This window comes from Pyxicephalus adspersus, chromosome 2 (assembly GCF_032062135.1).
Source record: "Pyxicephalus adspersus chromosome 2, UCB_Pads_2.0, whole genome shotgun sequence".
NCBI classification, from domain to species: Eukaryota; Metazoa; Chordata; class Amphibia; order Anura; family Pyxicephalidae; genus Pyxicephalus; species Pyxicephalus adspersus.
Window position 1 is genome coordinate 58,348,724 of NC_092859.1, and position 20,441 is coordinate 58,369,164.

Sequence of the window (20,441 nt, forward strand, 5' to 3'; positions counted from 1 at the left end):
AAGTATACAAACAATAATCTCAGTGTTTAACAATCCCTTAGAGTACACTGGACAAAGACAAACTTCTAAACGCTTTGTAGAAGTTATTCAAGGCACTTATTTAAATCCAGATATAAATTTGCATTGCAGTGAAGTATCCAGTGACTAAAATAATGTCTGCATTTTGCATAAAAGGGATGACAGCTGGCAGCAAAGTCCAGGCCTAATAATTGTAACTTCTGAATTTCTAAAACTCTTTCAGACAAGCAGCCAGGAGGTTACATATTCCCCAAAGAGTCAGCCTGGAAAGTCAGGCTCATATTGCAGCAGTAGCTTGTTTTCTCCACCCATTTCAGCTCTCGGTCTATTTAACACAGCACAGTTTATGTTTCCTGGCTTTTGGTTCAGAGCTGTTGGAGTTCACAACCTGCACTTACTACTCTCAGAATGAATCAGATTGTGCTGCTTGCCTTGACTCTTACATTTCTGGCCACATCAGTAACTACGGCCAGGTATCCTTACCAACAAGTCTTGCAGCACAGCAGGATTAGAGGCAGGCCACATGGGTAAGAACTTTTTAATTTCTTTTTTTGTTCATTGCTAATTTTTTTAGGCAAAATATTTTTTTTTCTTCTTTTCAGTAAGTTAGCTAAATAAAAGTATATATCTTCCATATTTCTTTACAGTAGTTCTCTGCTTTGCAGTAAAACTGTGACTGCTAAGTTTTATTTGGAACTTCTACATAGCGAGCAAACAGGAATAAAATCTTATAGAGTACTATGCTAATTTATATAGGAAATTTTGTCCTGGATGGTCGGTTAGCATACAGTCTTAAGAGGTGCTTAGTGCTGATGTTTTTGACATTTACATAGAGTTTGGAGTTGTTGTTAGTTGTTATATATATTAGTTGTAGTTGTTATATATATATATATATATATATATATATATATATAAATTAATATTAATAATATTATAACAAATATTATTAGTATTATTATTAATAATAATAATAACAATAATAATATTATTAATAATAATGTTTTAGTTCTATTCTATATTAAATGTGTGCCTACTTTCCATGCTTTAGCCCTAATGTGTGTGCAGTACAGAAGGTCATCGGATCAAACAAGCAATACTACACAAACTGCAAACAGTGGTACCAGAGAAAGATATGTGGCAAATCAACGTAAGTCATCTTATATAATATATATATTTGCTGACAGTAATTTTTGAATTGGCATGCGACAATTATATGAGAGTTCGGTGTGCAGTGCTTTTATTGTCAGCCTTTAAATTATGAGTATTCCTTTATATGTTGCAGCTAGTCTGAATTGTGTTGTGGGGGGTTAGTGCTACTGTTTGCTGACTTGCTGGCTGTTAGGGAATTTGGATGTTAACTGTGGAAGTGCAGAGACCACAAACACCATGCTAACGCTAAAAGTTTCACTGCCAATCAAACTACTGACACTATGCAAGTAATAAAAGTTTAGTGAGAGTGTAAATATGAATATACCACCTATGTGGGGCATGCTGCATATGAAATGAACCATGGAAACAAATGTATATTTTTACAGCAAAACCACTGTAACATTCTCTGATTCCCTCTAAACATGCCATTATGTACACAAGATTATAATTTTATTAGTACTAGAATGGTATTTTATTAGAAATATCAAATTCTGTTTTTGCCTTTTGTAATTTAAAGTGGAATGCTTTAATATATATATAATGGTAAAGTGCCAGTTCAAAAGTGATTAGTGATAAGTGGACATTTTTGGCCTGATTTGTTAAAGCTCTCTAAGGCTGGAGAGGATGCACTTTCATCAGTGAATCTGGGTGATCAGCAAACCTGGAATGGATCTGGTCCATGATGAAAACATTTGCTAACAAACAGTAAATGGCTTTTAAGAAATCCATTCCAGATTTGATGGATCACCCAGCTTTACTGATGAAAATGTATCCCAGGGGTCGGCCAACTTTTATGGCCACTAGGTCATTTATGTGGTGGGCGGGAGTACATTAGACTGGACTCTGAGTCCCGCCCTAATGGCTCCGCCCCACCAGGGACCCCCCCGAAATGAAATCCCTCTTCTCCGCATATGGAGGGAGCATATTACCTTCAGGGAGCTTTCCCTATTTATCACGGCGGCGGAATATCAACACCCGTCGTGGTATATAGGGGAGCAACAGCGGCTCCAGAGCTCCAGCGACTCTGGTAGTTTCTAACGCCCCCTGGACTAATGCTGGCCAGATTGGCGGGGGGGCGTTAGGCTGAATGAAACTACCGGCTTGGCCTGCCCCGGCCCGTTATCTGGCCTAAAGTTTGGAGTTTGCCGACCCCTGATGTATCCTCTCCAGCCTTGGAGAGCTTTAACAAATCAGGGCCATTGTGTCAAAAATATCTCCCTGCCACATTTCCTTAATATTACTTTGAATATTTTTATTTATAAATGTTTATTTATAATTTCATCCATCACCACCGTTATGTGTGTTAGCACCTCCCATTCGATGGGACTTTTCACTCCCACTATCACCTAATAAAAAAAAAAACAGGCACATGAATATGGAAAACTTTTGGCTCTTTTGGGGTTTAACTAAAAAATTAACTTTAACTTTACTAACTCATAAATTATAAAAATAAACATTTTATAACCAACATTTATAGTCTAAGACTCAAGCAACATAAATCAAATAGAATTGACTATCTTAAACCCTGTGAACTACTGTCCACCTACAAAGTGGGCTAAATCATGTGAACTACTGTCAACCTACATTACCCTACAGCAAGGCTTTAAAAAAGCTCTGAACAAAAATGAGTATCATAAACCATGTAATAACTGCCTATTCACAAACAGGGCAAGGATACCTTTTATAATGATACATTGTGACAAGCTGGGTGAGCCAGAAGCTTGCTGTTTGTTGTTGTAGTCCAAATTAACAGCTTTTAAACTTCACGAGCAGCAAACCAGTCCAAAATTTAAAGTTTTTATACATTATAATTCAGTTTCAATAAAACTAATAAACAAAGAAATGAGCTGGGGTGGGAATTGACATTCTCATGGGGCTACTTGTTTATATTGGTAGCCCTGACATTTTTATCAGATTAGAGTCCATGGAGAGAAAAGGAGAACAGACACATCAGTGTCCTGAAAGAGTGATTACTGTGGTTGGCAGTCACTGGGTCATAAGCCAATTAACAAGGCTGAGGGTCATTGTGATTCTGTGATATTTTGATGGGGGTAATAACTAACATCTCCAGAAGTATTCATTATCACTATTCAGATAACTTACAAAATGTATAAAGGACAGTTGAAGATGATTTTTTTTCTGTACATCTGAATACCCAAACTACAACACTAACATTGATTTAGTGGTACAATGATCAAGAAAGACTGTTTTTATTGAACACTGAACGGTACAAAGCTAGTGGAAGAAATGTTGCTGATTTATTAAAGCTCTAAGACTGGACAAGATCTCCCATTATCGTGGGAGAACCTGGGTGATCCAGCAAACCTGGAATGGATTTCATAAAGATTCCCAAAAATTTTGGCAAATGTTTTCAATCCTGGACCCGATCCATTCCATTTCAGTAGCTTTAATAAATCATGTTCAAATGAAATCTGAAATTTGTTCAATATCCAGTGGATGAAGGCAGTCAAATGATCAATATTTCCCAGGAATTCATGTATCATCAGGAAAATATGAATCTTTTGCATAACCAAGCATACATCCATTAGTGTTTACCCAACTATAAAGGTAATAAAATTGGTCTAAAGCTGATACTTACACCAATTTTGAGTAATCTGTCAAACATTTCCTGCCACAAAGGGATGCATTTTGTAAGGCAGAACTGATGATACTGCTAGGATGGATGTACAATAGGCGCAGCATTGGATCAACACCCCTTTGACTTTCATTATCAGTGAAACATGGGTAGTTGTAGGATGCTGGGTTAAAGCATTGACTTGATTTTCAGGATACTATTTGCATGCAGCCCATACCCAAACTATGAGGGGGCTTGTATACAAAAGGTCCAAAATGGTATATAAAGACCCAACATTTTATTAGAAGCGCAGAGCCTCCTGGGATATTTGACTTAGCTTTTGCTTTTTGTAGCAAAGTGCTAAAAAGTGCAAAAAAGTGCCAATCTCACCTATGCGTAGTGACATGAGCACTCTTTTTTTTCCATTTGCAGCAGACTTTGTCCCAACCACCTTAAACCTCACAGGTTGCTCAGGCTAAAGGCCTGCCCTGGATGTAGGATGTTACTGTAGAGGATGACATGATAGATTGTCACCAGAACATTATCAACATAATTAAAATTTTTGAAGACTTCAGCTTACGGCTAGCAATGAGGGAGAAGTAGAGAACAGGGGCTCCCGGAGGTTCTTGGGCAGTTACCGTTCAAAAACCACCTGTGCACAGCCTGATGGACAGATTTGTGGCGAAACATGCGATTGGCGGCTTCTCGGTTTCGGGAAAACAACAGGAGAAAATCAAGGAGCCTAAATCCAAGATGGCCGACGGTGCTTCTGGTTCTCAGTCAGCTACAGGGGAAGACACAGACGGTGAGTCACCTCATGTTCCCAGTGATCATACTAGAATGGCAGAGGCAGTAGCCGAGCTGCTTAGGCCCACTATTCAGGAAACCATAGACTCTGCCATTGGGAAAGGTATCAAATCAATGAGGCAAGAACTTAAAGTTCAATCCACTAGGCTGACCACAGCAGAAACCCGTATATCTACTAATGAGGATGATCTCCTCCAGGCCAGAACGTATCAAGACGTAATAACTTGCACATCATAGGCCTGCCTGAAAGCATCAAGCCTCATCTGTTACCTGATATATGTACCAACACATCCCCCGAATTACTGGGCCTTGATCACGCTTGTAAAGTGGAGAGGACCCACCGAGTTGGTCCCCCAGCAAAGGATTGCAGGGGTCCATGACCGATCATAGTTAAGTATCATGAATATACCAATCGATCAGAAATACTTACCACATTCAGATCTCAACGCAACCTACACCTGGGTGATGCACGGATCCTTATCTTCGCCGACTACTCTGCAGAAGTGGCCCGTAAGCGAAAGCTCTTTCAACAGGTTTACACAACCCTTTTCAAGCATAATATTAGGTTTGCAATGGCTTATCCGGCCACCCTACACTTATTTGGGTTTCGAGGATCCAACCACTCATTCAAGCCCGCTGATGAGGCTGCGGATTTTCCAAACTCCTACACGGAAAACCAAGCCAGCTGGGATATAACTCATTACAACCCTCTTCCTGATCCACAAGTGTCCAGGGAATGTGAGAAACAGGTTAGAAGGAGAAAAGATAGGGGCTTCTGGCTTTTTTTTTAATTGTGTATAGTTTCTAAAAGCAGTTTAACAGTCTGGTGTCATAAATCAGTACAATAGTGTCTTACATTACAAAATACCATTCCCCATTGTGGAATCATGGGGTGGTGGTTGGCTAGGCTGAACAGTTGTGTTCTAGGCTAGAAAGAAGGTGTACATGAAAAAAAGTCATGTTACCCAAAGCGTTTTAAGGAAAATGGAAAGGTATCTGCCCCCATACCCCTGAATTTTGTCTCCGGGGAATAGCTCCTCTTCCTCTGGAGGGCACTTACCTTCTCAGCATCCAAAGACCTACCGTGACGCAGTGATGAGGAAAACTGAATAGTCCAAGAAGGATAAATCTCTTGGTAAGGGACGTTGACCTTTTCATCCAAGCTTCCACTTCAGGCAATATTTATTGATATAATGCCATACACAGGCTTTATCTTCATACTCTTCTTTTCTAGGATCTTATTTTCTATACCTCTGGGCACAAGTCCTGACTCGTTTTTAGCATCGCACTCATGGATAGAATAGAAATGTCTTCAAGGACATATGTTTTCTCAGTCACAGGCCGCTCATTTCTACATTTACTGGTTTGTTTTTTGGTGTTTTTTATTTTTACATCATTTTTGTCCTTTTAATTTTGATTTGTATTTCAATCCTGTCTGTTACTGTCAATGTGGCATCAGTGCTCCATCAACCTTCCATCTCAACCCTGGAGTATTGGATTAGGCTACTTATTTGCCTGGACTACCCCTCCTAGGTGAGTTCTGGTGGGACTCTCTGTGGACAATTTTCACTAACATAGGAAGGGGTGTCATCAATTCCACTCACGTTTCAATGCCAAAGTTACATAGTTAGGTTGAAAAAAGACATAAGTCCATCAAGTTCAACCACTAGGAAAATAAACGTATCCCAGATATAAAACCCTATCAGACATAGTTGGTCCAGAGGAAGGCAAAAAAAAACCCTGGTACAATTTGCTTCAACATGAAAAAAAATCCTTCCTGATTCCATGAGGCAATTGGATGTTCCCTGGATCAGCAGTCACTGTTATTTTTACTTTAAATCCTTAATACCCAGTTATATTCTGTGCTTCTAGAAAAACAGCTTTTTCTTAAAGCAATCTATAGTACTTGCTGAAACTACTTCCTGAGGGAGCCGATTCCACATTTTCACAGACCTTACAATGAAGAATCCCTTCCTTATCCGGAGCTTAAACTTCTTTTCGTCCAGACACAAATAGTGCCCTCTTGTTCTTTGTAATGATCTCAAAGTGAATAATGGGGAAGAGAGTTCTCTATATGGACCATTTATATATTTATACAGGGTGATCATATCACCCCTTAAACATCTCTTCTCAAGGGAGAATAGATTCAGTTCAGCTAATCTCCCCTCATAGCTGAGCTCCTCCATTCCATTTAGTTGCCCTTCTCTGCACTCTCCAATTCCACAATGTCCTTTTTGTGAACTAGTGACCAAAACTGGAGTGCATATTCCAGATGTGGTCTGACCAATGCTTTGTACAGGGGCAGGATTATGTCTCCATCTCTGCAGTCTAAAAAAGAAAGAAGAGAAAGTACTAGCTTTAGATATTGCAGCTTGGCATTGCATGCTGTTATTAAGTCTATGATCTAAAAGAACCCCCTAATCCTTTTGCATTCCTGACTCCCCCAAATGTATCCCCCCTAGACAGTATAAAGTATGAAGCATGCATGTTGTTAGCTCCCAAGTTCACAATTTTACATTTATTTTTATTAAATGTCATTTGCCACTTGGCTGCCCAATCCAACAGTACACCCAGTTCTGCTTGTAGATTATAGACATCCTGTATTGACTTATTTCCATTACATAGTTTGGTGTCATCTGCAAACACAGAAATGGTACTTTTAATGCCAAACTCTATATCATTTATGAAGATGTTAAACAGTAAAGGTCCCAACACTGAACCCTGGGGTACACCACTAATAACTTTAGACCATTCAGAGTATGAATCATTAATTACAACTCTCTGGATGCGACCTTAAGCCAGTTCTCTATCCATTTACAGATTGACTTTTCTAAACCTATCGATCCTAACTTGCATATTTACCGTCTGTGGGGTACAGTGTCAAATGCTTTAGCAAAGTCCAAGTACACTATATATCAACTGCTATTCCACTGTCTACCTGTTTACTTACTTCCTCATAAAATAACAGTAAGTTTGTTTGACAACTTCTGTCTTTCTTGAAGCCATGCTGACTATCACTTATAATAATATTTTTTAGCAGAAACTCGTCTATGTGGCTCTTTATCAAACTCTCTAAGACCTTTCCAATGGACGTTAAACTAACGGGTCTGTTACCTGGTAATGACTTTGCTCCCTTTTTGAAGATAGGAACCACATTGGCCTTACACCATTCCATTTGTACCTTGCCAGTGACTAAAGAATCTCTAAAAATTAGAAATATTGGCTTTGAAATAACTGAGCTCAGCTCTTTGAGGACACGTGGATGTAATCCATCAGGTCCTGGTGCTTTGTCAACCTTAATTTTTCCCAGCTGTTTCTCAATCATATCAATTCTGAGCCATTGTGACTCATTTAAGACAGTGACATTGATATTATGAATTTGGACTTGAGCTCTGCCATTTTCCTTTGTGTACACAGAGCTAAAAAAAAGTGTTTAGTAAATCTGCCTTGTCTTTATCCCCAGTTACCAACCTAGCCACATCCTTTAAGGGACCTACATGCTCAGATCTAAACTTTTTGCTAATATTATATTTGAAAAATTTTGGGGGGTTTGCCCTACTTTCCTTTGCAATCAGTCTTTCATTTTGAAGTTTTGCACATTTTATCTCCTTTTTACATCTTTTGTTATATTCTTTATAGGTTTCAAATGATGAAGGTGATCCTTCATTTTTATATTTTTGGAATGCCCTTTTCTTGTTCCTTATGGCTTTTTTAACATCAGCTGTAAGCCACATAGGTTTTAATTTTAGCCTCTTAAACTTATTACTCATTGGAATATATTTTTCAATTTGCTTTTGTAGAACACACTTGAAACATTCTAATTTCTGTTCTGTGTTCTTTGGACAATATTCTTAGGACAATATTGTCTCCCAGTCTTTGTTAGGTATTTGATTTAATGTTTTGCGCCTATATGCAGTTTAATGAGCTTGGGTGGCTAAGTGCTTATCAATCAGGTCTATGCTCTGCCAGTACAACCCGTATATGTTGTTATGAATGTATGGTATAAAAGTAATCTCATGGAATGTTAAAGGGTTACGATCACCTCACAAGCGCATAATGGTCCTAAGACACTTACAAAATATAAAAACGGATGTAGCATTATTGCAGAAGACTCACCTGACATCTTTGGATTTTTTCAGGTTGTCGAAGCTCTGGGTGGGGGAGGTGCTGGGGTCCCCGGCACTGAAGCGGAAAGCTGCGGTGGTAATCCTGCTCCATAAGAGGTTTCAGGGTAAAATTGTTACCACTGATCATGACAATAGAGGGAGATTGTTCAAAGTTGTTATCCAGCTCCCAGACAAGGGAAGTGTCTTTCCATAATATATATGCTCCCAATACTCCTTAGACAGGATTTTTCCAGCGCCTTACCCGGTGGGTACCTCAAGATCCCACAGTACATAAAATTATTGGGGGAGATTTTGATTCTGTTATGGTGCAGAGTGAAGATCGACTTCTATGAACAGCTGGTAGGGTGCAACATTTGACTAACCTTGTGCCGCCACCTACACATCTACAGATGTTTGCAGACTCTTTAGAGTTGAATGACATATGGAGACAAAGGTTTCCATTAGAACATCAGTTCACCTTTTTCCCACATGTTCATTATTCCCAGACTCGTATAAACTACTTGTTATGTTTCTCCACTCTGATCTCATATATTCAAGACTCAAAAATCCACCAAATAGTGATATCGGATCATGCTCCTATGGAGTTGTCTCTATTGAATGCTACTCCAAAGGGGATGCCATTATTTGGAGATTCCCCTCTTTTCTATATAAGGATACCTCTCTTCAGGCTGAGCTGCAATCATTTTGGCATACTTACTCCACAACCAATGCTGTTCACAGGGATAACCCCCCCCCCCCCTGTTTTGGAAAGGTGCTAAGGCATTTCTCCGTGGCCGCATTATTTCATATGTCACCACCAATAATTATTTCCAAGCTCTTTGAGCTCCAAGAACTTTGTCAAGCCCAACAATTGCTAACTGCCCAGCCCTCCCCAACCACAAGGGAAGGTTGGTTACTAGCCAAGCGCAAATTTTTATACTGGGCTTGAGAGGTATGAGAAATTTAAGTACAGGTACACAGAGGCAAAGTTTCATAAATATGACAACAAGTCTGGGAAGATGCTTGCCAACTTGGTTCGGACTTGATATAATGTGCAAGGTATATTTTCCCTGCTCTCTCAAACAGGCGAGTTGGAAACAAACTCAGGATGAATCAATTCTTTAATGGTGGAATTTTATCGCCTGTTGTATAGTAGAAGCCTAGACGGTAATATTGCACAGTTATTAGATTTTGCTTCTGTATATTTACCTTCCTTAACAGTAGATCAACTGGAGGTTGTGAATGTCTTGGAGGTCGAAATAAGCATGGTGAATAAACAATGGACTAATGGCAAATCACCAGGGCCTAATGGCTTTACGGCCGAATTCTACAAAATGGTTTGTGCCAACTTTCCTCCTGATATGCATAAATTATATGTGCATATGTGGGGGAGGGGTACTTATTTCCTATCGGGTCCTGAATCCTACATCAAAGTACTTCCCAAGAAAGATAAGGATCCAGGCATCCAGAGTCTTACCGCCCTATTTCTTTAATCAGTCTTGATGCAAAAATTCCCTTTAAAATTATGGCTAATAGACTAGCAGCATTTCTACCACACTTAATTCTTTCTTCTCAGGTGGGCTTTGTCTGTTGCCGCTCTGCGGTCACGAACATCTGCAAAGTGCTGTCGGCGCTAGAGTACGCCAAAAGATTCCCGCTGAAGAACCTTGCAATTATTAGCATGGATGCCGAGAAGGCTTTCAACTCCATAGGTATTCAATGTCTCTTCTTGGTACATCGGAAGATGGGGTTCAGTGTCCCTCTGCCTTTCACTACTTATGGCAATGTATGAGTCACCGAGTGCCGACTACCACACAGCGACCGAGTGCCACACAGCGGGGTTAATTTTTCAAAGCATACTTTTGGAGAGAGGGACAAGGCAGGGAAGCGTCCTCTCCATTGCTATTCAATTTGCCAGTTGCAAACTCCTTGGTTTTTTTGAATCCTCATCTGACCTACATGGGTTCAAAATGGGTGATGTCGAGATTAAAACAGTGTTCTTTGCCGATGACATTTTACTTTTTACTTCTGACCTAATCAAGGATATTCCCTATTTTTGAGATGTTTTTGCAAGATTTGAAGCATGGTAGGGCCTGAAGAATAATATCCATAAAAGTGAAATTTTGACTTTGATTTCATGTCGGCATTCGGATTGGGAACACTGTTCCCTTTTTGCATTGGCCAAACACAGTATTACTTATTTAGGGGTGAAGATTGGCAAATCTCCTTCTTCTTTTAATGGTTTAAACTACCCCCCATTGCTTAAAACTCAGTGAGAACTGCAGTTGTGGTTCAACTTGCCCGTCTTTGTTCGGCAGGGTACATTTGCTAAAAATGATGACCTTTACAAAATTACTATATCCGTTGCATACCATTGCATTGCTTTTGCAACGACAGGATGTCACAAAGATACAGAGAGATGGTTTCAACGTTTTATATGACATGGCAATGCCCTCGAATTTCCTTGCAGAAACTGTGTCTTCCCAGTTCAGAGGGAGGGGTTAACTTTCTCAATGTTCGCACCTATAACCTAGTGTGCCTCACCAGGCACATATTGGATTGGATCAGGGGTACTTCCAGAGCCTCAAATTTTCAGATGGAACAGGTGATGGCATACCCCTGAGATCTCAAACCTATTTTCACTCTCTAGTAGCGGACATTAGAGGGGCCCTAAGGTCAAATTGTTATGACAATCTGCTGTCTCTGTCTGTACCTTCCATGGCTGCTTTTGGGGTGGATAGTTTCCCTCCCCCCACAAATCGATTCGGTGATGCGTGCACTAAAACAGGTAATTTATAGAGAAGTGCTAGATGCCGAAACGACAAATACATCACAAAATTTTTTGATAAATGGTATCCATTTATACAACATACTTTTCCCCTCACGCTTCAGAACGAAATTCTGGAACCTTTTCGCCACTCCACGTGGTATATACTAAAATTTATTTAATTGCTGTGCTCCAGTTCTGGTTTGGGTTGAGGAAAATGACTGCTAAGGTTTCTATTATATTAAGCGCTCTGGGTGTTTGAGGGTTTATGGTAACAGGTGTTCTCCAGTACTAAGTTTGTCTAAAATGTGTTAATGGGACTGATTTTGCCATGTTGTATATGTGCCTCCACCCCCTTTTTCTTTGATTTCCGTGATTTATTTTGGTTACATTAATGTCTCTGTGTAGAAGGATTATTATATTATTTTATGATTCTTTTGTTAATTTGTGTATGTATATCTGTTATATAAAAACAAAAAATCAAAAAAAAGTTTTCAAAAAAAAAATTTTCTAATAGAGACTTTTATTTAAGTGGCAATTGTCTAATAAGGCATTTTTCTTTTGAGAGATTTCTCTGTCTTCCAGTAAAGCAGAATCTCTCTAATGGGACCAATATGGCAATCAAAAAGTTGTGCTTTGGAAATACAATGGGTAAGATGTTTGTTAACCTATGTGTTCATTTTAAAGAAAAAAGAAAGTTAGTAAACAGAGTGCTATTTTAACATTGTGAGAAAAAAAATTAAATCAACAATAGAAGAAATTAGGACATGCGACTCCTAAATGAAACAAAGGAATGACAACTGTTTCCAAAGGCCTTGTAATACAGAATAGAGGCAATTCAATCTCTAATACACTTCTTAGAACAGACTTTTTAGAACAGACATTATTTTATATGGTGTTAAGACAACTGGGGGATGGAGGTGAACATAAGGGATGTGTGAAATGTAGAGCTGTGAGGTGAATGAAAAATGGATAATCCAGAGCCAGAGGAATATGAACAGACTGTTAACAAGGAGTCCTTGGACAAAACACACTTTTAACAAATGATATATAACATGTTCTGCAAAGGGTGTAAAAGCTGATTCGATGAGAGAAAAGTAACAGAATTCTGCAACAGCTTAAAGCAGATTTAAAGCCATATGTATTTGTTTTTAATGATTAAAACCTCAATAGTTTTTTTTTCTTCTTTGTTGCTGTTGCGCAGAATCACCTTTATGTCCTTTCTCACAGACATATTGTAAAAATAAAAAAACAGTCCCTGCAAAGTGAGTTTAATCCCTTTATAACCCCTATTTGGACCCTGGACCTCTTTTTCTGCCATGGTTTCAGAGATGTGAATTTTAACAGCTTCTGAAATAAAACAGGCAAATTTATTTTTAACCACTTCCATTCTGGTACAGCCTTAATGGATCAAATCAGTTTTTTTCCCCTATTTTCCACTATAGGCCTGTTCATTTGGAAATCATTCTGTCATTACTTATTGGTATGAATACTTATAAACAGTCATAATAAACACAAATGAATGCAGAGGTATAACCATTAGTACCCCAATAAATTTATTTTTGTGGAAGTATGCCAGGTATCAGGAATTAGCTGCCTCCCATCCCTGTTTAGCAGAGCTGGAGTGTGAGATGAAGCAGTAGTGCAAGAAGCCAATCAGTTCTGTTTGATCTGCTAATAAGGAGGGTATTTTAAACTGACATAGAGATGAGTTCATCACTTATCTTATTATTTTTAGGCTTTTTTTGCAATATTGTTTTGCATTAAAAAAAGTTAAACAATTAAAAAAAGTTTTACTTTTAATAAAAATGTACATTTTCTCCTAAAATTTTATGAATTCACCCAACTCTAGACAATAATATAGGAGAGCCAGCAGTCTTGTACACACCGGACACTTTGCTTCCAAGATATTAACTAGAGTTGTCCTCCTTTATTGCTGATGTACCACCAGTTACTGCAGCTTGACAGCTGTTAGAAATGTCATTTTTCTACGTTGGTTATGGTCTATTTTTATTCACAGTATTAGGCCAATATATGGCAACCCTGTTATATGGATAATAACATTTGGTTAATTAACCCTGGGACTCATTAAGTGGATTGCATTCTGTGAAACATGTTACCATAAACACACGTGAAAAGACTTAATTACATGCAGGCTTTTAAACTTTACAACTGTAACAGAGATAACAATAGAAACCAAGGTTGCTAACTTCTTGAATGAATAGTTTCCACTACTGGACTGATATGCTCATTGGGCATACCTTTTATATGTTTTATAGTACTGTTAAATTTATGTTTAATATGTAATATGATGAAATACGTATTTTGTATTTTTTCTAAAAGGGTGTGCCGACATTCAGAATTTATAGTTCTTAATAAATAATTTAAACAAGGTGAATTAAGTCTCTTTTAAAATGTTCTTCTCTATGTTTTGTACCCAATATACTTATTTGATGTATATTTGATGTTAGGACAGCAGAAGGTAATGTAATTAGGCTAATCTGTATAAAATTAGTCAATAATAAATAAAGTAGGGCATGTAAAATTGCCTCTCATTGCACCTTTTGTTGTTTTATGGTGTGAAGAAAATATTGATGAAAAGTACTCTTCAGCAGAGAAACGTGTCCTGAAATAATTCAGCCTACTTTGTGTGTAATAAATAACACTGGTTAACAAACATTATCTTGCCAAACAGAATAAAGTCATTTTATGGTATGTTTGATGCACAGATTCCAAATATGGTATTGGTTTTTCTGGATTGGCTCTAGTTTTTGAAATATTTACCTCAATATTCTTATAGAAAACTAATGAAACATGAAAATTAAGCAAAATTAAACTAGATATGCCTACGTATAGAAAATTAAATTTTTGATACTTATTTCAATATATTCTATATTCAGTATATTTACAGAACTAATAACAAAAAAGACATTGAAAAACATCTGCCCTGATACCTTTCTTCCATCAGCTTTATATCTATTGAACCTCTCCCTTTGTTCCTCACTGAAATCGCCAAGGTTTCCTGTAAATTTTTGCAAATGGCTATGGAGATAGTGTACCTTTATGCTCATAGTGGCACCCACATTTTTAAAGTTTAGAAGCTTCAAGAATCATTCATGTAACTTGTGAAATTTGAATCAACTATCAGCTTCTGAATCTGGGGTCCATCAAAATTTCTGCTTTTAATTTTTAGTACTCAATTTCAGGGAAGAATCTACAAATGTATTTGAAGCAATCACCATCCTTGTTCAGAGCTCTTACAAATTGCTTCATTAATCCCAACTTTATGTGTAGTGGAGGGAGAATGAGTTTTTCTTTTTCAACCATTGGCTTGTTAATGATGTTCGCTGCACCTTTTTTCATGTTTTTCCTTGGAGGCCATATCACTTTTTTCCAGTGATCCTGCTTTGCTCTACTATCCCACAAGCAGATGAAACATGGGTACTTTGTGTATCCACTTTGCTGTAGGAAGTTCATAATTTATAAATCAACACATATGGACCATTGGTGTTCATGATGGCAAAGCTTTTGTAAGACCATTTTGATATTTTCATTCTCTTCTTTAAGTTTTGTTGAGTGACCAATTGGAATTAATGCAAAGCAGTTGCATTATGCAGTAAAACCAGTTCTGTTCCAGAGTTCTGTTCCAGAGTTCTGGTACTCCCATATAGGCAAGCAGTCCAACTGTTACAACAGTACACAAAGTCTCTATCTTCACTGAAATATGGTAGGAGTGTCATCTCTCTTGTCCTATAAACTGTTATTTTAACTTCCGCTCTCAGACAGTTCTTTTCTTTTAGCCTGGATGCTAAAAGTTCAGATGCTTGTTTTGACAGACTTAGGTCACATTTTAAATCCTCGAGCTCTTCTTGGGAAAACTGCTGGTTTGATGAAACACTTCCTTCATATTCACTTCTAGTGCTAACTCCTGGATTACACTCCAAACCCTGTATATCCTCCATGTCGGATACAGAAATATCAGGGAATATACTGAACACTGGTATAAGCACCATGCGGCACAGGTCGTCTTGCTGATTATAAATTTTTGTAACAATTGAAACTTTTTACATTCACATTACAAAAATAACAATCATTATGATGATTAGGTCATGTCAATGCAATAGTCCCTGTGTTATTATTTTACTATTGGTTTCCAGGGACAAAAAAAAAATTTATTATTTTCTCTAGGGGCAGAGAACAATGAACGTATAGTGGTTGGTAAGGTTCTGGTTTTTGTTGTTTTCATGTTCAGACTCCTTTAAGGTTAAGGTTGCAATCAAGCTCTGACTTTATGTTTTACTGTTAATTAGCTGGTAATTCTCTGATTGTAGTGGTAGCCAATCTCAAACTGTGCTGGTGTTAGCATGGTGACCACAAATCTCAAACCCCAAGGATTCACCTTGATTTCATGGTGGTAGAAAACCTAAACCCTCATTTCCTCATAAACCCTTCATACCTATTGCTAGCCCCATTATGGCCACTATGGCCACTATATTACAAGTTTTACCCAGGTCTTGCTGTTACAAGAGGACCGAGACTTCATAGTGAATATATATAATGAAGAATATATCCACATTTATGATTTTAACAAATATTTTCTTCTAAAACACTTACATATAGATATGTTGAAAATGTATGTTCACTTCATGTTATTTACTTTGCTTTTTTTTAAAATATATTTTAAAAGAAAACATTAAATCTTCATTCAAACATTCTTTATAGATAAATGCGGTGTACATTAATGAAGCATTATTTCTATTGTTGCCTTTTTTAAATCTCTTACAAAATTTTAATGGAATTCAAATCAAGAGTGGGGCCAGCCTATAACCCTCCATTTCTTCTTTTGAGCCATTCATTGGTGAATTTGCTAGCATTAAAGAGGTGCTAAACTCAAAACTGCAAAAAAAACTCACTCACCTTCAATCCCGCAGGGCAGTCCGATCCATCCACCCTTTTATGTAAAGTGAAATCTCAGAAGTTAGGTACGCTTTAAAGTCATTATCGTGTGAAAGATCCACTTTTGCTTTCAATTCAACTTTTAGACAGATTGTCTCACATTCTCATTCACTTGGGTATAATGCCGAATTTATAGTTTAATGGATGTCTGCAATCCATAAACCAGCAAAACAACTCTAATCCACAACATTTCATTACAAGATTTTATAGCAGGTATGAAATCAATTCCTAAAGCACGTCTTCAAACTTCTTGTTGTGTGCTTGATAAAGATTTTTTGATCAGATAATGAAAACACTACATACATCAATAGCAGAAAAACAGGAGCAAACCAATAGTTAAGGTTTAAAAAGGGACTAAACTGAAAATTCTCAATTTCTTCTATTGAGCCATTCCTTGGTGAATTTTCTAGCTAGCATAAAGAGAAACTAAACTCAAAACTGCAAAAAAGAAATTACCTTTATATCGCATTAAAAGGCTCTGAGATGCTCGAGCATGCGCAGAAGGAGCACCCAAGAGCCTCCTGGGATGCCTGACGTAGGTATCCCGGGAAGCTTTGCCCTCCCATTCATTCTCGATCACTTAGGTAAATGAAAATTACTTTACATAAAAAGGTTTTCTACCTTTAAGACAAGATCTCCCAGCAACCCCCCAAGCAGATTCGTAACAATGACATCTAATGTGGAAAACCTGTTTCTAATTTTATGAATTTTAAGTAGTGGTAAATTTTTGGGAGTACTTTTTTTTCCATATGACAAATCTTCATTTTTATTCATTTAGATTCGAGAATAAATACACAATATCAGCACGGTTTGAATGTAGATTGTCAGGTAATCTCCAGCCATACCATTTTTTGCACACTTGTAGATAGTCCTCTCCTGTACTAAAAGTAATTAGTCCCATTTCTCTGCACAGTATATTTTTTACATACCAAGATTTATAAGCTGCAGCATATATCTTGAATCCTCCTCATTTCCTGTCTAATGGACAGGAAATGAGGAACAGCCTGTTCCTCCCCATCTTCTATCCTGGCCCTCCACTTTCAGCAATCTGCTTTCTGTTCTTCAGTTATTTAGTCTCAGCTTTATGTGTGTGCATTTCCCGGGGTGATGTATGCAAATGCAGTTAGTACAGGAATACCTGCGTGCTGAAACAGTGTGTGGGAGGCTGTGAGCTGAGAAATCCCCTGCTCTCAAGCCCCTGGGGGGTTACCCTGAGTGTGACTCGGGGTAGAAAAAAGAAGCTAGGAGTGGTAACCCCGAGTCACACTCAGGGTAGGTAAACTTATGGAAACAATAGTAAATAAATCACTTACCTGATCTGCTGGCGTCCTGCATCGTCCTTCGTGTCTTCTCTCTTCCCGGAGTTCCCGGTGACATTGTTGCGTAAAAGCAGTACAGTCTTTCATGAACATTTATTTTTCAGTATAATATAATAGTATGAGTAAATTATTAATTTTTTTTTAATTTAAATCAAATCAAAAAAACATTTTTTTAAATTTATTTAATTTAGTATTTTGACATGATTTTGTGTTTCAAACTTTAATATACTCGTACTATTAAAATATACTGTATTTTTGTACATGTAAATTAATGTAAATTTTCATGAAAAATAATGTACAGCATTATACATATAAAACTGGACAGAAATGAACCGCCCAGGAGGTTGATGAAGTTTGTTCTACTGTTATGGTGTTTATTTGGACTGGAGTGGAGTCACAAAACAGTTCACAAAAAATTGGGGATAAGCCATCTTTGCAAAACATGTACCTGCACAAGCACACATACTGTCAACAGTGGCAGAGCAGATCTGAAAATATGGGTTAGTGCAAAAATATTTGGGTAATATGTGCAGCATAGGGAGGGGAAGAAAAGGGACTAGGGGATTTTTTACATTTGCCCGGAGCTCAGTGTTCACAAAGGGTTGTTCTGATTTCAGTAAATTAGATATATAAACGATTACCTGCACACTATAATAAACAGCATTCCTACAGAGTGTGAGCTAGAGGTAATCATTGCTTTGGCTGTAGGAAGCTGTGATATTGGTGGTAACATCCATCTAAGTTTTTCCAGCAATGACATGTCCCCTATCTTTGATTAGTGACTGGCATAGACTTTAGACTCCTCCTTATGGCTTCCAATAACATAATTTTCCAACTTCTGTATTGATGGCACAGGGGCTCGGAAGGACAGTACAAGGTCAAGGTAAACAAAAAAGTACCAAGGGACACTACACTAGGGAAAGAAGAGGGAGGTTTAAGGATACCTTATGGTGGTGACTATTTATCTGATTTGATATTTGCTTGTTCAAATTTGCTTCTGCATTTATTTATTTTTTGATAAATGACAGTGAAATCATTGAGTATCAACTCAAAAAAAAATATAAAAAAAAATATTTTTTTTTGTATGTAGGGCTAAAATAATTTATGTGCGTAGTGTATTTTACTAACTTATTTTATTGCATATGCAAGCTGTCAATTTTAACATTCTGTTCTAAAAAAATGTACCTCAATAAAAACGTGTATAAAAACCATTATTTAGATTCAGAGAGGGCTGTGCGGGGCTGAGCTGCTCACACAGACAAAGAAAAGGATTTCTTTATGCAAGCATTTTCCACATGGATTTTTCTATGTCTAGACTAAATGAGTCTGGTTTTGCATTGTAGTTTACATTATAAAAGTGTGACACATACATATCTTTTCTCCGATACAATGACGTGAATGTTACTGTACACAGCTTAAATAATATACTTTCTGCCAGTGACTCCATAAATCTAGACTAACACTGAGTTTTACAGTAAAAGTGTGTTTAGTTTTATTTAACCACATAACTGTTTAGACTAAAAAATTCCTGTGTCCCTAACCACATGTGTTATCCCTATCATGTATTCATGTATATTGGGAAATACTAGATATTTTTAGACATACTGTTAATATGAATTGATTTGTTATATTTTGGTACATTGGATTTGTGGTGTTTTTGTGAAAAGTTTGTTTAATATTGCATTGATATTACAGTACATATGAGTAGTAATATTGTTCCAAAGAGTTCTCATGAAGTATCTGTTATTTTGTCATTTGTCAAAAATGCTATTCTAATAACAGCTGTTTTTTTATTATTACTCTGTGGGTTTTTTTAAAGCTGAACCTCAGGCTATAAAGGTACAGATGAATGCAGCTCTGTAAATATATCATGCTGATAGGAGGAAAGCACAAAGTGACAGAGAATAGGTTCATGAGAGTTTTGCTTCTCTTTTCCCTAAGGGTGGGAAGGGTATTTAAAATAAAAAGTTAAATCATGACAGAGAAATATTGGATATCTTCCTCTGCTGGGCAGGACTATGCTTTGTTAATTAAAATGTGTATTTGGCAAGTAAAACTGCTAAGAGGTTTATGCAACTGTTTGTTTGAAGTTCAGCTTTAAATATGAAGTTAGACTACTTAGCTACTTATAGACATATGGCATGTATTAGGTCCAGGAACAAACAAATTATTAATTCTCTAAAGACTATAATTAGAGATGGGACAGTTTGCCCAAATCAATCCAAATCTGTTGGGTTAAACCCACAATTTAACAACTAATGTTTGATCAAATTTCTATGCATGGGTTACTATTTTTGTCACCCTATTCAAGTTGATTGCAAACCCTTTAAACCTAGTATTGTTTTTAAAATTTCTGGAGAGGTTGGAACCCATACCCAAAGGGTGGTGTAAATTACAACACACAATGTAAAAGAATAACATGCTTTATTCAAAGCCCTCCAAACACAGACTCGACCCTGTGCCCCAACAGGCACTACCTACAGCACAATATAGTGAAATTACATATTCTGTTGTAGATCTCTACCTTTCTAGATTGTAAAATAAAAAATGATATGTTTCTACAATGTGTCTTTACTTGGTAAATAATAAAACTGATATTTTATTCCCCCCTTTAAAAATTTATATCAGTAGTAAGTATAGATTTTGTTCACAAATGACAACATGATGGAAATGTCTAGTAATTGTAACACTGCAGTATACATACAATTCTTTAAAGACATTATTGTTCATTTACAGAACTAGAT

The 20,441-nt window shown here is 37.2% G+C and overlaps 1 protein-coding gene across 1 annotated transcript in view; it reads left to right on the plus strand.

Moving 5' to 3' along the window:
• Nucleotides 1-356: 356 nt before the first annotated feature.
• Nucleotides 357-20,441, plus strand: part of TGFBI (transforming growth factor beta induced) — a 79,752-nt gene continuing 59,667 nt past the window's right edge. Inside the window, exons 1-2 of the mRNA XM_072400818.1 lie at nucleotides 357-545; nucleotides 1,067-1,165. Of these exons, the coding sequence (XP_072256919.1) occupies nucleotides 427-545; nucleotides 1,067-1,165 (218 nt within the window). The 5' untranslated portion in view covers nucleotides 357-426. The remainder of the gene's footprint in view (nucleotides 546-1,066; nucleotides 1,166-20,441) is intronic.